General features: G+C 33.8%; 1 protein-coding gene across 4 annotated transcripts in view; it reads right to left on the bottom strand.

The window, feature by feature from the left end:
• Window positions 1-4424: 4424 nt before the first annotated feature.
• HYCC1 (hyccin PI4KA lipid kinase complex subunit 1) overlaps window positions 4425-16250 on the bottom strand; it is an 84804-nt gene continuing 72978 nt past the window's right edge. The window contains exons 11-12 of one of the 4 annotated variants that reach the window (XR_014326445.1): window positions 8039-9577; window positions 4425-5925 (exon numbers count right to left, since the gene is read on the bottom strand). Coding sequence is in view for 3 of the 4 variants with exons in the window: in XM_082846371.1 (XP_082702497.1) it covers window positions 9003-9577 (575 nt within the window). In the remaining variant the exon portion in view is untranslated. Of the gene's footprint in view, window positions 10671-16250 lie in introns of all 4 variants that reach the window. The other 3 variants (XM_082846373.1, XM_082846371.1, XM_082846372.1) reach the window with 3 other exon arrangements.

The raw sequence follows: 16250 nt of genomic DNA, 5'->3' as shown, positions 1-16250 counted from the left end.
GCTTGCTTGCTTGTTTTCTCCTTTCAAACATACCTTGCCTCATTAAATTCAACTTGGTCGATGTAAATGAATATTGAAATGAGATTCCACACTAGAGTAGAATTAGAATAGAAGAGGAAGTGGTGACATGTTGTTCCAGAGGGTTATATTTCAAGCAATTTGGAGAAGAAAATGTTAGTAAAAATTATATAGCACAGGGGGCAAGACAGAAGTAGAAGCATCTTGGCTAAGTGAAGAGAACACAAGTTTTAAGATAAATGCACTATAGGCCTTCACTAGGTAGTAATGGACCTGGGATACAAAAGTTAAACATACTTGTAGCTTCTATAAAAGGAAGCAAGTGAAGCAAGAAGTGAAAATTTGTACTGTTTAAGTCTTTCCTACTTTATTTGCTAAAGAGTCTAGATATCACTTATGTGCGCCACAGAAATATTGAAGAGAATATGATAGAAAAAGAAAGTCAAACATAAGCCCAGAAAAATCTTCATGTTATTCATTAGTTTAAGTAAAAAGAAACATGATGTATCATAATTTACTTCTCAAAAAACTTTTATGTAGATACTCGTTAAAGAATCAAAGTGGTAAAGTTTTACAACCTTCACCTTTATCTCTGTACTTATGTATATTAGAGAATCAAATGAGTTTCACAGATTTCTCTTGAATGGAAGAGGAGCAACACAGTGTTCCTACGTTGCCACTCATTTCCTGGATTGGATTTACATTCTATCTAGTAAAACAAATCTTTATTCACTATCATGTATTAGGTATTATACTAAACTCCCACAGGGCAATGGTCTAGTGCGGGAGACAGACATGTGAAAAGATAATCACAGTACAATGTGATGAGGATTATTATATTACAGCACTTTACAAGTATAAATCCAGTGTGATAAGGGTCAAGAAGCTTCAGAAGAAATCTCTGAGATCTTCTGTAGAACCCTAAGAAGTCATTAACGATGTATCAGTATGCTGTATTTATAGTATTGACTTACAATCTTTGTAAGTCAATATAGTATTGACTTACAATCTTTGAATAAATCTTTGAATAAACAGACTTGAAACTATCAAGTTTGAAACTATTAAACTATGGCTTAGATAAAACTGTAGGCCCTCTATGTCAATATGAGATAGTTGTTCATTCCAGTAAACCTTTGCCCAGGAAAGATAAGATGGTAAACAAAACAAAACAAAACAAAAGACAAACAGGAACAATCTCTAATTTTTTGTTTGCATAAGGAAGTTCCTATAGGATGGAAACAATGACCTGCTGACCTGGGCAAACAGCTAGCTTATCAAACAACAGTTTATTTATCAAGATTCTTCAAGGTCCTTATTTGTTGTGTCCACCAATCCTAAACCATTTCTTAACTTTGCCAAATCCAATCAGTTCCCTGTCTTGACAGACATGTCTTAAACCATTTGCGCACAGGTCTCAAAACTCAACAAATAGCTAATTTTCTTGTTCTGAGAGACAGGTAAGCATATCAAGGTGGTGCACTGTCTTACTGTAGTTAACTTTTAGTACTTAATTTTGCTTTATTAGCAGGTTATCAGATGATATTTGAGAGAGTTAAACAACAGCAAAGGTTTTTTTTTTAAGGATTGCTTATTTAATTGGCATGTACTATAGAGTAGAATCATTTTTGTGTGTCAGGTCAATTTACCTTTCACTAACAGGTCTATGTTGATGATGTTAATCAATGTTAATTGGCTTTATCTTAGGGGGAGCCTCATTTAGAACACAAGATCTGGTCAAGAAATTTGTCCTTTCTGAAACAATGTTAAGTGTCCATCAATAGATGAATGGATAAAGAAAATGTGGTACACACACACACGAATATTATACAGCCATAAAAAAGAAGAAAATCTTGCCGTTTGTGATAACATGGATGGACGCTGGGGGGGCATTATGCTAAGTGAAATAAGTCAGAGGCAGGGGTGGAAAGGTGAGCAAAATAGGTGAAGGGAGTCAAAAGGTACAAACTTCCAGTCATAAAATACGTTAAGTCATGAGGATGTAATGTACAGCATGATCACTACAGTTAATAATACTGTATTGCTTATCTGAAAATGGCTAAGAGAGTAAATCTTAAAAGTTCTCATCACAAAAGAAAAAACATTTTGTAACTCTGTATGGTGATGGATATTAACTAGACTTACTGTGGTGATCATTTTGCAATATATGCAAATATTGAACCATTATGTTGTACATCTGAAACTAATATAACATTATGTGTCAACTATACCTCAATTTAACAATTAATTTTAAAACACATTTGTCTTTCCTAACTACAAACCACTACCAGAGACATAAAGATAACCAATTCATTGCTGTCAGCTACTAAACCAAATGTTAAGTTTGTATAAGAATCAAATGAGAAACTTGTTAGAAATAAAGGTTTCCATGCTTCACTCAGTGATTCTGATTTAGAGGGATCAGCACAAGGCCTAGGAATCTCTATTTTAAAAAGCACCATATTTTCCCTAATGCAGGCTGTCTTTAGATCATACTTAGAGAAATAATGCTTTCCTCCCCGCATACCAGCAAATATACATGTGCTGAACATATGTACATATATGAATATATAAACATATAAACACATATACACCCATATTAAATGTTCTACCCAAGTCTTATAAAAATGGGATTGCTCTATGACATGTTTTTTTCAGGGAACATTCTATTAAGTAATCTCTCTGAATCACCACATACACGTTTGCGTTGTTTTCCACAGCTACATCATATTCCACTATATGTGTGCACCATAACTTATCCAGTCCTCTATTAACAGTCATTTAGATTGTTGCTTTTTTTTTTTTTTTTTTTTGCTATTGCAAGCAATGCTGCAATGAATACCTTTATACCTTATGCTAAAATTTCTGTAAAATATAGAGAGTGGAATAAACATGGAAGAGCAGGATTCTGCTAGGTCAGAAGGTGTATGCACTTTAAAGTTTGATAGATCCTGCTGAACTGCTCATCAATTTAGTTGTACCAATTTAAGTCCTGCCAATGGCCTCTTAAACTAATGATTTCCCCACACCTGTACTAATACTAGTATCAATCTTTTTAATCCTTATCTATCTGACAGATAAAAAAATAAACAAAATCTTAATTATATTTTACTATGCTTTTAATATCAGAATAACTAGCATTCAGTTTACCACTGAAACACAATTACCTAAAGCTCTACAAAACGTATCATAATTTATTTTTGGAAAACTTTTATTTTGACCTTAAAACTTAACACTGTCACCTATAAGACAGATGGAATGAGTGAATATCAAACACATGTCTGTTATGTAGTATTCACTTAGTATCTTCTTTTACCAAGTGATAGAAAAGTGAGAGTAACAGGACCTATGTTTAAGCTCTAGCTTTCCACCCAGCAGCTAAGTGACCTTGGGCAAGTCACCTGCCCTTTTGAGAGCTTCAGTTTCCTCTTTTGTAAAATGGGAATTCTAATCATTTTATAGGACTCTTTTGAAGATTAAATGAGATCATAATTTTAACTACAAATATTAGCTATCTACCACCACAACAACAATGCAAGGGAAATTACCAAGTGACTAGAATTATTTGTAAAAGCCTTTCTTAATAATTATAAAATAATTATATGCTGGTATTACAGATTCTATGAACTGAATCAACTATTTATTGGGATTGCTAAAGTCACTAGAAGAGTTTGTATTCCATAGGGCTAACATACTGCCTTCAAAATCGCTTCTCTTGTTTTCTATGATTGCTCCTCTAATAGCAGTCAGAAAATATTTCCTAAATTACTTACTTCCTTAGATGAAATGGAATTATCCAAATATATAATCAACTATACAACAGGATTTTTTTTCAAGCTTCTAAGAGGGTTTTGTTTCTAAGCATACACAGTAATCCTATTCAAGTAATGTCATGGAAATTTCCTAGAGTCAGTAAATGAAATTTTAAAATTTTACCGTAATACAATATGTTGGAGACCTTATCCTTGATTCTTTCCCCAAACTAACGTCAACCTAACTCACACATTCATTGAATGTCTCAATACCTACCATGTACAAAATCCTATGCTAGGAACTAGGGGCATATAGTCTCTGCACTCAAGAGATAAAGACCCATATGAAAGATAAAAGGGCAAAGCACTGTTATCTAAATTTGCCTGTACTTCTGGTATGACAAATAATCAGTCACTGGTGCATGACCCATGGAGCTCATCTTCTTTTGGATGGATACTAATGAACTTGTCACACTTCTCATCCATAGCCATGTAAAATGTAAAGCCAGGAATGAGATGTCACTGTCCTATGGCTTACTCCCAAAAGCTCTCAATGGCTCAACTCACCTAAGTCTTCCTCCTTTAATTTCTTCCTTCACATCATGACTTTTGCAAAATTTTATGACGATTTTTTAATTAGTAAAGTGATCTGGAAAAAATATTTTTTCAGTTTTTATTTCATTAAAACAAGAGGCAACACTGCTCTATAAAGTATTGCATATGGAGAACATTTACACAAATATACAAAACTTCAAAAAACTAAACTCCAGTTTATTTCCATAGCCTTAAAAAGGTAGAGAGCACATAAAAATATCCAAAGTCGTAATTTATTCTTTAGGAATGTAAACTCTAGGAACACGATTAGAAACAAGTCAATTTACTATAAAAAGATTAGTATCACTACGTGATTAGAAATAAAGATAAGAGGTACACAATAAACTCCACATAAGAGAAAATAACAGTATGTGAAATAGGACCTTCAGTTTACTAGTAGAAACTTCATATCAAGACATAAGTACTCTAGAACTCTACTATTAAAAAACACAAAAGCATCTTCTAAAACGTTCACTGGTAATCTCTGTAGGTATGCACAAGTTACAAAATACAGAAGACAACATATTTCTGTTCTCTGATGAAGAATTTAACAATATTAAATATAAATGTGAATAACTCAAAGTATTGAGTATAATTTTACTAAGCAATTAATCTAAAAGTATAAATTCATGCTAATTAAAGGACTAGAGAGTTTATTTTTTATCCAAAGATTGGGAAGACACTATTATACATTAACTTCTATCTACAATGATTAATTTAAGTACCCATCAAATTATTCTTTTTTTAAATGGCTTTTTAAAAAATATTTTTTCAGGGGCTTCCCTAGTGGCTCAGTGGTTGAGAGTCCGCCTGCCGATGCAGGGGACATGGGTTCGTGCCCCAGTCTGGGAGGATCCCACATGCCACGGAGCAGCTGGGCCCGTGAGCCATGGCCGCTGAGCCTGCGTGTCCGGAGCCTGTGCTCCACAACAGGAGAGGCCACAACAGTGAGAGGCCCGCATACCGCAAAAAAAAAAAAAAATTTCAGTTACCTTATTTAACAGATATATTTCCTTGATGTGCTTCCCTTTAATAAAGTGTAGACTTATTGTGCCTATAGACTCAAACGTTAAATAGCCTTACTTTAATATCTGCTGAAAATTAGGTCTCAGGGTGTATTTTTCTTTACAATTTAAATTTAAAGGTTTCAACACTTTAATTTTATTCTTCCAAAACAGACAAAATCCCTTAAAAATGGGATCATTTTTCATCCATTTTGGTTTAAAATTTTTATTTCCCTTTATTTTAACTTTTTATCTTTAAAAGTTAATAACTTTTATAATTATTATTGAATAATGTTTGCTAAGTAGTTACTTCATAATTGAAAAGAGCAATGAAATATTGCTTTTTCAAAACACACTGAAATCATTTAAGGACTGAGAATTTCTACTCTTCAAATCTACAGAGCTGCCTTTAAAAGTTCCATGGTGGTATAATAAGGGATTCCAGGGTGCTCACCTGCCCTGGGACACTCCCCTTAAGTCTTTGTTTCTCTCTCCACTTGGATTCTAAAACGGAAAAGCTGGCATCCAGCTTCACTAGAATATCCCAGGTAGTCAGATATCTGAAGAGTGAGAGGTTGGGTAATTTCAAGAATCTTTTAGAGGTTTAAAATGTGGAATGGGACTACAATGTCTGCACAGATCCTCTGAGCTATGGGGTGCGAGGCACCAGTTTTGTGAAGAATCCTTCTTGTGGTAAAAGGTATTACTCTGGATATACACAAGGTCTGTGACCAAATGGTCACATCAGCATCTTCATAAGAAAATGACCTACAAAAGCCACTCCAACTTTCAAATTTGGAAAAATGAGTGGGACAAGAAGAGCAGGGATAATTATCATTGTTACCACAGTTAGCATTACCCAGTATTAATAACTGCTATAAAAATTTTCAAATGTATAATCTTTATTTGAAATAGTATCAAAGGTACTACTAAAGAATTTTACTGTTACCATAACTCCACATTCCAGAAAATCAACTGGGACAAATTACTTGGAGCAAAAATTCAGAACCACTCCTTTGAGTAAGCCTTCAGGGTTTTTAAAAGAAAAAACACATGCAGATTTGTTGTGCATTGTGTAAAAGGGTGGTACCCCTTTCATACTTAAAATTGTAGGCATCTACAGCTCTGATTCCATTTTCAAATAACAGAAGAATATAAAATGTTAACATTTTTATTGTAAAAATAAATGAGATTCATTAAAAATTTAGAATTAGGGGACTTAAGTCAGTTGACACTTAAAAAATTAATTAGCTTTAAAAACAATGAAGATTATAATGATCTAGTATCCAACATATTTGATCTAGGGTTGTGAGAACACTGAGAATTCTAAATATTAGATAAGTGATTTGTTTGCACTTTGATACTGTCTTCTCAAACTTTAATGTATATAATAATCACCTGAGATCTTATTAAAAGGCAGATTATGATTCAGTAGATCTAAGGTGGCTCTGAAATTCTGCATTTTTAACAAGATGGCAGGTAATGCCAATGTTCCTTACTGGTCCTCAGACCACAATGATTTATAACAGCAATGATCTAGAATAGTAACAAAATGAGGTTCCATTACAACAGCTGAACATTAAAATCTGATCTCTTATTTGTGCCAGCTAATGTTTCCTCAAACTTATTCTATAATGTTTCCTAAGCACCTTAACTTGCCTCCAATGCCAATCTTTTAAATTAGTTCTTAAGACTATTATTAATATTGTTAGTAGCTATACCTAGGGGAAATTCTTTGTTAAAGAATTACAAAAAGACAATAGGAAATTCACAGTAATTGTACACAGGATTTAAATTGTAGACAGGATTTCTATTAAATTAATACTTTATCAACTTTCACTGTCTGGTTGCTTTGCTTTTTTTTGTTTTTTCCTACAATGTATGCCAATAGATCTTATTCCATTTCTATCAGTGGCACTAAAAAAATCAAATTCACTTACATTAAAAACCATATTTTATTCAGGGTTACTGAATAAAAACTAGTTCATGCTTTTTGAAGAATTGGATTTAAAACGATAGCCAAAGCAGTTATGGTCAAAACTGCAATCATAGTGAAAATGCTTTAGCAGTCTTCAAGACATAACAAATTTTTCACATATTTGAGCTCTGCATAAGCAGGTACAAGAGGAAAACTAGCATTTTCTCTGTGTGACCACAGCTAAAGACTGTGAATAAGGAAACTACTGTGTACTAACCATTAACAAGGGGACAGCTCCCTACATCTTCCTCCCCAATCAACTTATTCTCTCATCCTCAACCCTGCTTTCTCTCTCTTACCCTAGATTATTACTTAAGTATACTTGATTTATAAGGAACCTCAACCATAGCTGAAATGACCACCACTAGCAAACATCAAATTTTTACATCCATCTGGATGTCACCTGACTCTCTATAGCTACATACAAGTTTGTTTAGCTTCTGCCATATTGCCTTTTTATTTTTATTTTTTGGTTGGGAGCAACTACATTGATTATTCTTTCTATCATAACAAGAACATTTCAAATAGGCCTGTTCACAAAACAAGAAACACATTTAATATTTTTCATACTTAAAATTTTAAATTTAAGAACACAAACATATATAACCCTAAATTAGTTAATATATAAATGTCCTTTGTCCATATTTCACTATTTTTATTTTCTTTCAATGATATTTTATAGATGAAAAATTTACCTAATTTCCTTCATTTGTAGACAAACAATTCAATATGGTAAACACTGGTATCTTGAGAGATGGGTTGCAAAATTCAGTCATTTCCAGGAAGTCTTCAATGATGTGTGCTCTGAATTGTGGGAATCCAAGCTAAGTACGTTTTCCAAAGTCCAGCAGCAGGGTAAGTCAGTTTTATGGCCTATTACATCTTAGGAACTGAAAGGGATCTTCACCTGCTAAATTCAGATCAAACACTTCAAAGCAACACATCTACTAGCAATCTGATTTCTGATATAAAAATGTTCCAAAGATAACAATGGAAACCCCTCTTCTCATCCCCTGGAATCATATCATATTTTAGGTTACGGAGTTACCAGGCATTTTCCAGTGCTTTATATAAACTGTTCTACTAATCTTAAAGACGATCTGGTTACAAACATTTTTAGCAGGCACTTTTCATACACGTCATTTTTGTTTTTTCACATGCCTGTTTTTCAGACTGGCTCGCTGAACAGCCAGCTGTAGAATTCCTGGAGTTGTACAGCAGCCTCATCCTTGAAAACACTGTTCTCATGCAAGGAGATTCCCTTTTACACTGAAGGCCAAACACACAGCTACCAAAATAGGAGTTATTAAAGAAAAAGACTCATAACCTCTCATGAGCCGTGACCAATCTGATCAGACAACCTGCCAAAATGTATTGTCACACTGACAATCTTAGGGCAACAGAAACAAATAAGAAAGTAAGAAAAGAAAAAAAAAGACTCAAGCCAAGGGGAAAACACACAACCAAGAAATAACAAAACCATATTTCAACTTACTGCAACCTAGACATTATTCCCTTCATAAAGTCAAGGTAGCCTTCAGAATTTAAGACATCAGGGCTCCTGTCAGGAACAGGGATGAAAGACGACCCTGGGAACTTTCATGAACAAGCAAAGTCGTATTTTCTGATTCACTGGTTACGTGAGAAAACTCTTACAAATTAATCTGTGGACAAAGTAATGCTAATACTAGGAGGTCTCTGCTGACCTGTTTGATGCTTCATTGGAAGTTCAGTCCTTTCAGAAACGTAAATAAGCGTTTCTTCTTGCAGACTACAAGCAGAAAACCTATTGGTATCTGTCCCAGTCCCACAGCCAACAGCAGATGATGGGTTATATGGGACTGTGACACCACTAACTTGTTCAAAGGATTTACTGAATACGGTCGCAGCGGTCTTAGCCAAACCATGACTATTAGGTTTAGGCAGAGATTGGCTGGTTGTTAATGTAAGTCTCTTCAAGGAGAGAAGCTCGAGATTCTCACTTTGGGCTCTCTGAGTTTGTTTTCGAGCAAAGTGATCTTTGCAAGACTCCCCTGCAGTTTCTTTTTCTTTTCCTCCAGTTTTGTTTCCTCCTGACCGTCTCTGAGTCTTTCCTACACTTCCCTTGTTACTACAATTTTGACTATTGTTTGATAAACCCGACTGGCTAGTACTAGACGCAGCCCTGGAATAAAATCCCTCGTCAACTTCAGATATCTCCATCAGTTCTTCTTGACCTGTTAATTCTGTATTTCCTAAACAAAGAAATAACAAAAATTAATTAACATTAAGCATTTTAAGTAATTGTTTTTTCATGATTCATACCAAATCAAGTATACTTTAAATACATTAAATTTTAGCAAAATATGTAAAGCAACAGATTATAGACCAAAATCAAAGGATAATCAAAACATTCTATAAAATGTCAACAATAGTTCATTGTAATTAAATAAGAGTAATTTAGAGTGTATTAAACGAAAAGCATGCCATAAACCACACCCCACTGTGTTTTTAGAAAAAGTTCTCTTACTATTCATGCAAAAGATCAGAAACAATTAGGAAAAATACCACACAGTAAAACTAGAGGTAAACTCTCCCCCAGTAGCAAAGCAGTGTAAAATCAAAGACCATACCAAGGAACTTTTTAAAAAATAGTATTAAAATATTTCAAAGGTTTTTTTAAAGGTTGCACTACACATTCTAGATTATTTTACTAAGAGAAAAATATACAGACCATAAGTATCACAAGCTCAAACTTGTTAAAATTTTTTATACATTCTCCTTCATATCAAAGATGGCAAAAATACAAAGATAAAAAAGTAATTTTAGATCTCAAAACATAAGCAGAAAATTATTTTGGAAGCAATTTTCTGCCTCATTTTCATAACTGTTTACTCAGAGAGCAGAGCTACGACCATTCCAAAGAGCATTAAGAGTCATTGAGAAACTGTGGTACATAATTCATGCATTTTGATTAGGTGACATGCAAAATTTTTGTGACTGTGCAACTGTTGCTTAAAACATGCAGCAGTGACCCTTTGCCATGAGATACCTTGGAGTGCAGCTATAAAGTGCTCTGCTAAAACTGCACTCTGCCAGGTGAGTTTATTCCGTCCTCCATCATTTTTCTTACAGATTTTTGCCTCCTGATCTCTGGCAAGCCTTTGCTCTCAGTTCTAGGATCTGTGGTTGTTTCCTGTACACCCTGTATATGCTGAGCATCAATCTCTCCTAGTGTTCTGCCTTTTTCCCCATTCCCGGTCCTCTCTCCGGCCACATTTGTGACACTAATCTCAGGAATGACAAGGATGCCCAATTCAGTAGTATCATTATTGTTGTCAGGTTGCTCTAGAATTGAAGATGATAAGACAAAATGATGGCTGAAAACAAAACAAAATAAAAATGCAAAACAAGAAAAGCGAAAAGATCCAAAACAAAAACTGGACGAGTGAATGTTAGGTGTTAAGCCAAATAGTTGCACTGTAGAAATTACCATAATTCACCATACTCTGACAGCACTGGAGACAATGGGGTCATGTTCTTTAATTTCAAATGACAATGACAAAACTCAGAGCATCAATTAATGTTCTGTATTTTTTCACACATATATTTGATGTGGACTATGAAACAGAAATTTTTTTATAGTTTAAAATAGAATTTCTATTATTTTTAAGATAATATTGTGACCACTTGAACTTATGTCAAGCTTTAGGCAAATTTTCAAGGATTTATAGCCAAAACTTTAGCTCTTCTTAACATGAGGAACCAAGCCACTTAGGAATTCCCCTCGCACAATTTTTTTATTAGATTACACTAAGACTGCCTTAATTAAACCATGATATTAGAAAAATGCTTATGCACTTATATCATGGTTAGTAATGCTACAGGTATAGTTTTTGTTTCACACACCAATCATCTTGTATATTAGTAAATATTAACGTGACTGTGACATAATTAAACAGTCTATTCCTTCAGACTCATACTAATTCCATAAATTTAGGCTAATTTGTAACCGTTCATTACTAAACTGGAGAAAAATAAAAATGGATTTGGAAAAACAAATTGGCTATTGGTCCTTTATTCTGAAAATGGTCATTTGGAATCGAAACAAAGGAATGAAACGCCTAACGAGTTAATACTTGTAGACATTTTATTGTGTCTCAAATCACAAAGCCATGGTTTATTTAAAGTTGTCAAGGAAATATCTGTAACAGATGGGAAAAAATAACATGAATATGTCTACCATGGACCAGTAATGAAAATTAAAGTTCAAAACACCATAAGACTATGTAAAACAGTATATACTCTTTTAAAATGTAGAACACAAATCTGTGTGAGGGACATTACCCACTATTTTCAAATATTTTTCATTTCAAGGTCTCCTGAATGGTGCTACAACATGTGAAACAGTAACAGGCAAAACACTGGCGGCCAGAACCATATATTCCTGTGGGCGCCCACTTTGCTGTGCATCTTTAAGTACTACGAATGCCTGGCTCTCACCCTAGACATTCTGATTTAAATAGTATGAGGTATGACCTGGGCACTGGGATTTTTAAAACTTCCCACATGACCAATGTGCAGCAAAGTTTAGAACCACTGCTCTATTCTGATTCTTTCAAATTTTGAAAACTTAAAATGAAAGTTATTATGGATGCCCTGAGTACTCCATACCCAGCAGCAATATGCACCTCCAAAGGTCCTCAAAGCTTCATATTGCCCTGCGCTGGTAGGCCAATGTGCTGGTATATTAATTTCCCAATTAGCTAGCGCTTCATAAACTTTTTTTTTTTAATTGGGGTATAGTTGCTTTACAATGTTGTGTTAGTTTCTGCTGTACAACAAAGTGAATCAGCTCTATGTATACATATATTCCTTCTCCCTTGTACCTCCCTCCCACCACACACCCCCCATCCCACCCACCTAGGTCAAAACAGAGCACTGAGCGGAGCTCCCTGCACTATACATCAGGTTCCCAGTAGCTATCTGTTTTACACATGGCAGTGTGTATATGTCAATCTCAATCCCCCAGTTCATCCCATACCCTCTCCCCCACCGCATGTCCACACGTTCATTCTCTACATCTGTGTCTCTATTCCTGCCTTGCAAATAGGTTCATCTGTACCATTTTTCTAGATTCCACATATATGCATTAATATACAATATTTGTTTTTCTCTGACTTACTTCACTCTGTACGACAGACTCTAGGTCCATCCACGTCTTTTGACTGAATACACTCTAAATGAAATTTTTATTTCCTAGACAGACCAAAGCATGTTGGTGAGGTTGTATGACATTGCTACTTCTGCTTCCCTAATAGAGGTTTAATGAGACTAAGAAGTTCCAAACAAGCCCATTCCCCATTGCTAATAGTTGTCTTCAACGTGAGGGCAAGTGACACAACATTGTAAAGCAACTATACTCCAACAAAAATTAATTAAAAAAACACAAAATCAAAGTAAGGGCAAGTAAAATCTAACTGAGGTAAATGCCAGAGGCCACTGCAACTGAGAGTAAAATCAGCATGGCACTGTTGGTGACAACCAAGAATTGTCCATTTACACTGTAGAAGCAGTTTCACAAAAGATCTATTAACGGGATCATTAGTGCAAAATAGTTATAAACTGTTGAGATTATCCAGACATAACAAAGCCAATGATTACTAAAATTTAACAAAATTTTAAAAGATAAGCATAAGTAGCCTAACAGAATAGAAAACAATCTACTACATTGATTGGCACTAAATAGTTTTCTTGAAAGTGTTCACATATATTATTCAATTATATTCTTAGAATAATGTGTTGGTGCACCTCTGAAGCAGGCAGTTTGACTCCCATTTACAGACAAGGAAACTGAAGTTCAGAAAGAGTTAAAACAACTCTTGTGTGGGGGATCTAAACAGTATAACATACTATAAGTTCTAACTCTTCAATTCATTAAAGTCAATTTGAGTTAAATATTCTCTGATAGAGATTTTTCAATTACATTTAACTTACTTGCTTAGATTCCTGGCCATTTTCATAGAAAGCAAATAAATTACTTGGCTGAACACAGAGCAAGAGCAAATAAATCCCTAAGAAAACCTAAGTAAGTCATAACTCTCAAGGTTAATTTATTTTTTTAATTGGGTTTATTTTTTAAAAGATGTCAATGAAAATTAAAATGGTGCTGCAACGTGAAAATTTAGAATTTTGCAGGAAAAACTAGAAAATGACAAGAGTATTATATAAAATAGCAATAGGCAATTGGATTGCTAATCACATTCACTGGGATAATGGTAAAGATCTGCAACCCAAGAAAAAATAACATTAATATTTTTTAATCATGAAATTAACTGGCATGTGGAAAAACAAGATATGTTTTTCCACAAGCAAAAATCTTTAATTCGTTTATGTATGTTATCACTCAAAAATGGTAAAAACCACAAAACTTTTAAACTGCTTATTAAAGTAAATTCATAGAAAGAAAAACGTAATTCTGCACAGAGCTAGAAAGAAAAGAAATATAATTCTCAGGAAAATTACAGGATAAAGAAAGATAATTATATAGCAAACATCTGTTATGTTATCTTGCTCCCTATTATTTCTCCAACTTCTTCCCCTATATAATTCTGTGACCCAATCCCCCTACACACAACTTCTTATTGGTCTTACTATTCTCTAGGCCTGGAATGCTCTTCCCCACATAGCTACGTGGCTCACCTCCTTACTTCCTTCAGCTCTTTTCTCAAAACCTTCTCAGTGAAGTCTTCCCTGATCGTCCCATCAAGTTTCAATATTCCCCATATTTCATATGCCCTCTTCCCTACTTTGTTTCTTTTTCTTCTTAGCACTTCATTACTTTCTAACCTACAATTATTTATCTTGTCTACCAGATGTAAGTTCCATGAGGCCAGGGATTTTTATCTGGTTACTGCTGTATACCTAGTTCCTAGGAAAGTAGATTGCATTAAGTACGTGCCTAATAAACATTTGTTTGATAAATTGAACGAATCTCCACTTATGAGGTGAAATTATTAAAATAAATAAAGTTGAAAGACCATAAAGAAGGAATGAGAAAGGTAAGCTGGGAATGTGTTACTTGACTTGATAAAATGAAAAAATAATGTATAGCATAAAAGAATTTTTAGGGACTTCCCTGGTGGTCGAGTGGTTAAAACTCTGCACTTTCAGTGCAGGGGGTGCAGGTTCAACCCCTGGTCGGGAAACTAAGATCCTACATGACGGGTTGCGTGGCCAAAATAAAAAGAATTTTTAGATGGCAAAGAAAAGCAAAGGATTTTTGTTTTAGAAAAGTGTAGTAGCTACCTCTAAATGTAGGTTTAGTAAAATGCTTATTAACATCAGAAAGACTTTTTATTTTTAAATCTATAGTTCTTTTATTATGTTATCCAGAGGACAAGAAGAGAAAGTTATTCTTTCTTTAAAAAGACCATAAAGGAGATGTTTTAAGGGAATATAAATGCATAAGAAAATAGAATCTGCTTAAAAGCCCAGAACTTAAAATCTTATGCAAAATGTGTCATGATTGTTCTATACCTATAAAAAAACAGTACTTACATTTGACTTCAAATAAGTTGAAAAGTTCAAAAAAGATCCAAAGAGAAACTTCTCAGAGAATATTTTATTTGTATAACCTCTATAAATAGGTAATATTCTCTCCATGTACAGATATGAGGAGAGTTAAAGAATACTTTTAATAGACATTTCCAAATTGGTTCTCAAAGCCACTCAAATCATTTCTCCCTACAAAATTTCTTCTGGCTTTGAGGGAGAAAAAAAAAAAAAAGGTGAAACAAATTGCAAATATCATTAAAACTGATCATGAAAAGTTGTGATTTCTCTCATATGTAACTTTATAATCCCAAATATCTATTCCATTATGTCACTCATGAAACTCTTTATCCTAGCTTTAGCTTCTATTTTTTCACAGCTGCCCTACTTACTAAAAGTGACAATTTAAATAAAGGAGCAATTTATTATTCACAGAATTTACACAACTCTGTACTCAGACTGATTCATAAGTCTAAAGGAATCTGGGGAAAAAAAAAAGGCAACCAAGGTGAATCCAAAAAAACAAAAAAAAAGAAAGGAACCTGGTTATGACCTAAGACACTTGCAAATTCATTTGCAAAATCAATAAAATAAGCTGACATTAAAAAAATTAATCTGTATCATACAATTTTGACATTAATTATGAAAAGTATTTTAGAGTAGACCCCAGAAGAAAGTCATACATATTCTTTTACAATTTATAAGATATATTTTAAATGTCATAAAATACCTGAACAATTTCATATTACCCAGTTTGATGTTTACAATTCATTCTATTCAATGGAAGACAAATGTTTTCTATATTCATTAAGCTATTCATTGCAGTGTTATCCATAATAGCAAAAAGTTAGAAACAAATTATTTAGCATATTAAGGCAATGGTTAAGTAAATGCTGGAATATAAACTCAATGTGGTGTTATGTAGCCATTAAAATAATGGGACTTACTAGAAGAACTTGGGAAAATGTTTGACAGTGTTAACTCAACAAAAGCACAGTATGTAAAAAAAAATTAATTAGAGCGTAACTAAGAAAAATACATATACGTATGGAAAAAAAACTGTAAAATGGTAATTGTTTAAGTACCGGGATTATAAGTGAATATTCCTCTACCCAGTTTACTATCGTGTTGTTGCACTGTTTTTCAATAAAATAAGGAAAAAAGAAGCAAATTGCTCAGTCTATATTATAAATTTATAATTTATTCACTTATTCATGCATTCAACTATTTCTTGAGCACCTATTACGTGCTAGACATTGTTTTAGACTCTGGGGATACAATGGCCAACCAGACAGACAAAGACACTGCCCTCACAGAACTTACATTGTAGTATGGGAATTAAGTAAACAAGGGAATTTTAGATAGTGGAAAATG

This window comes from Leucopleurus acutus, assembly GCF_964270905.1.
Source record: "Leucopleurus acutus genome assembly, chromosome: 9".
In the NCBI taxonomy this organism is placed as follows: Eukaryota; Metazoa; Chordata; class Mammalia; order Artiodactyla; family Delphinidae; genus Leucopleurus; species Leucopleurus acutus.
The sequence above is the reverse complement of the archived record's forward strand: the minus strand, read 5'-3'. Positions and strand labels throughout refer to the sequence as shown.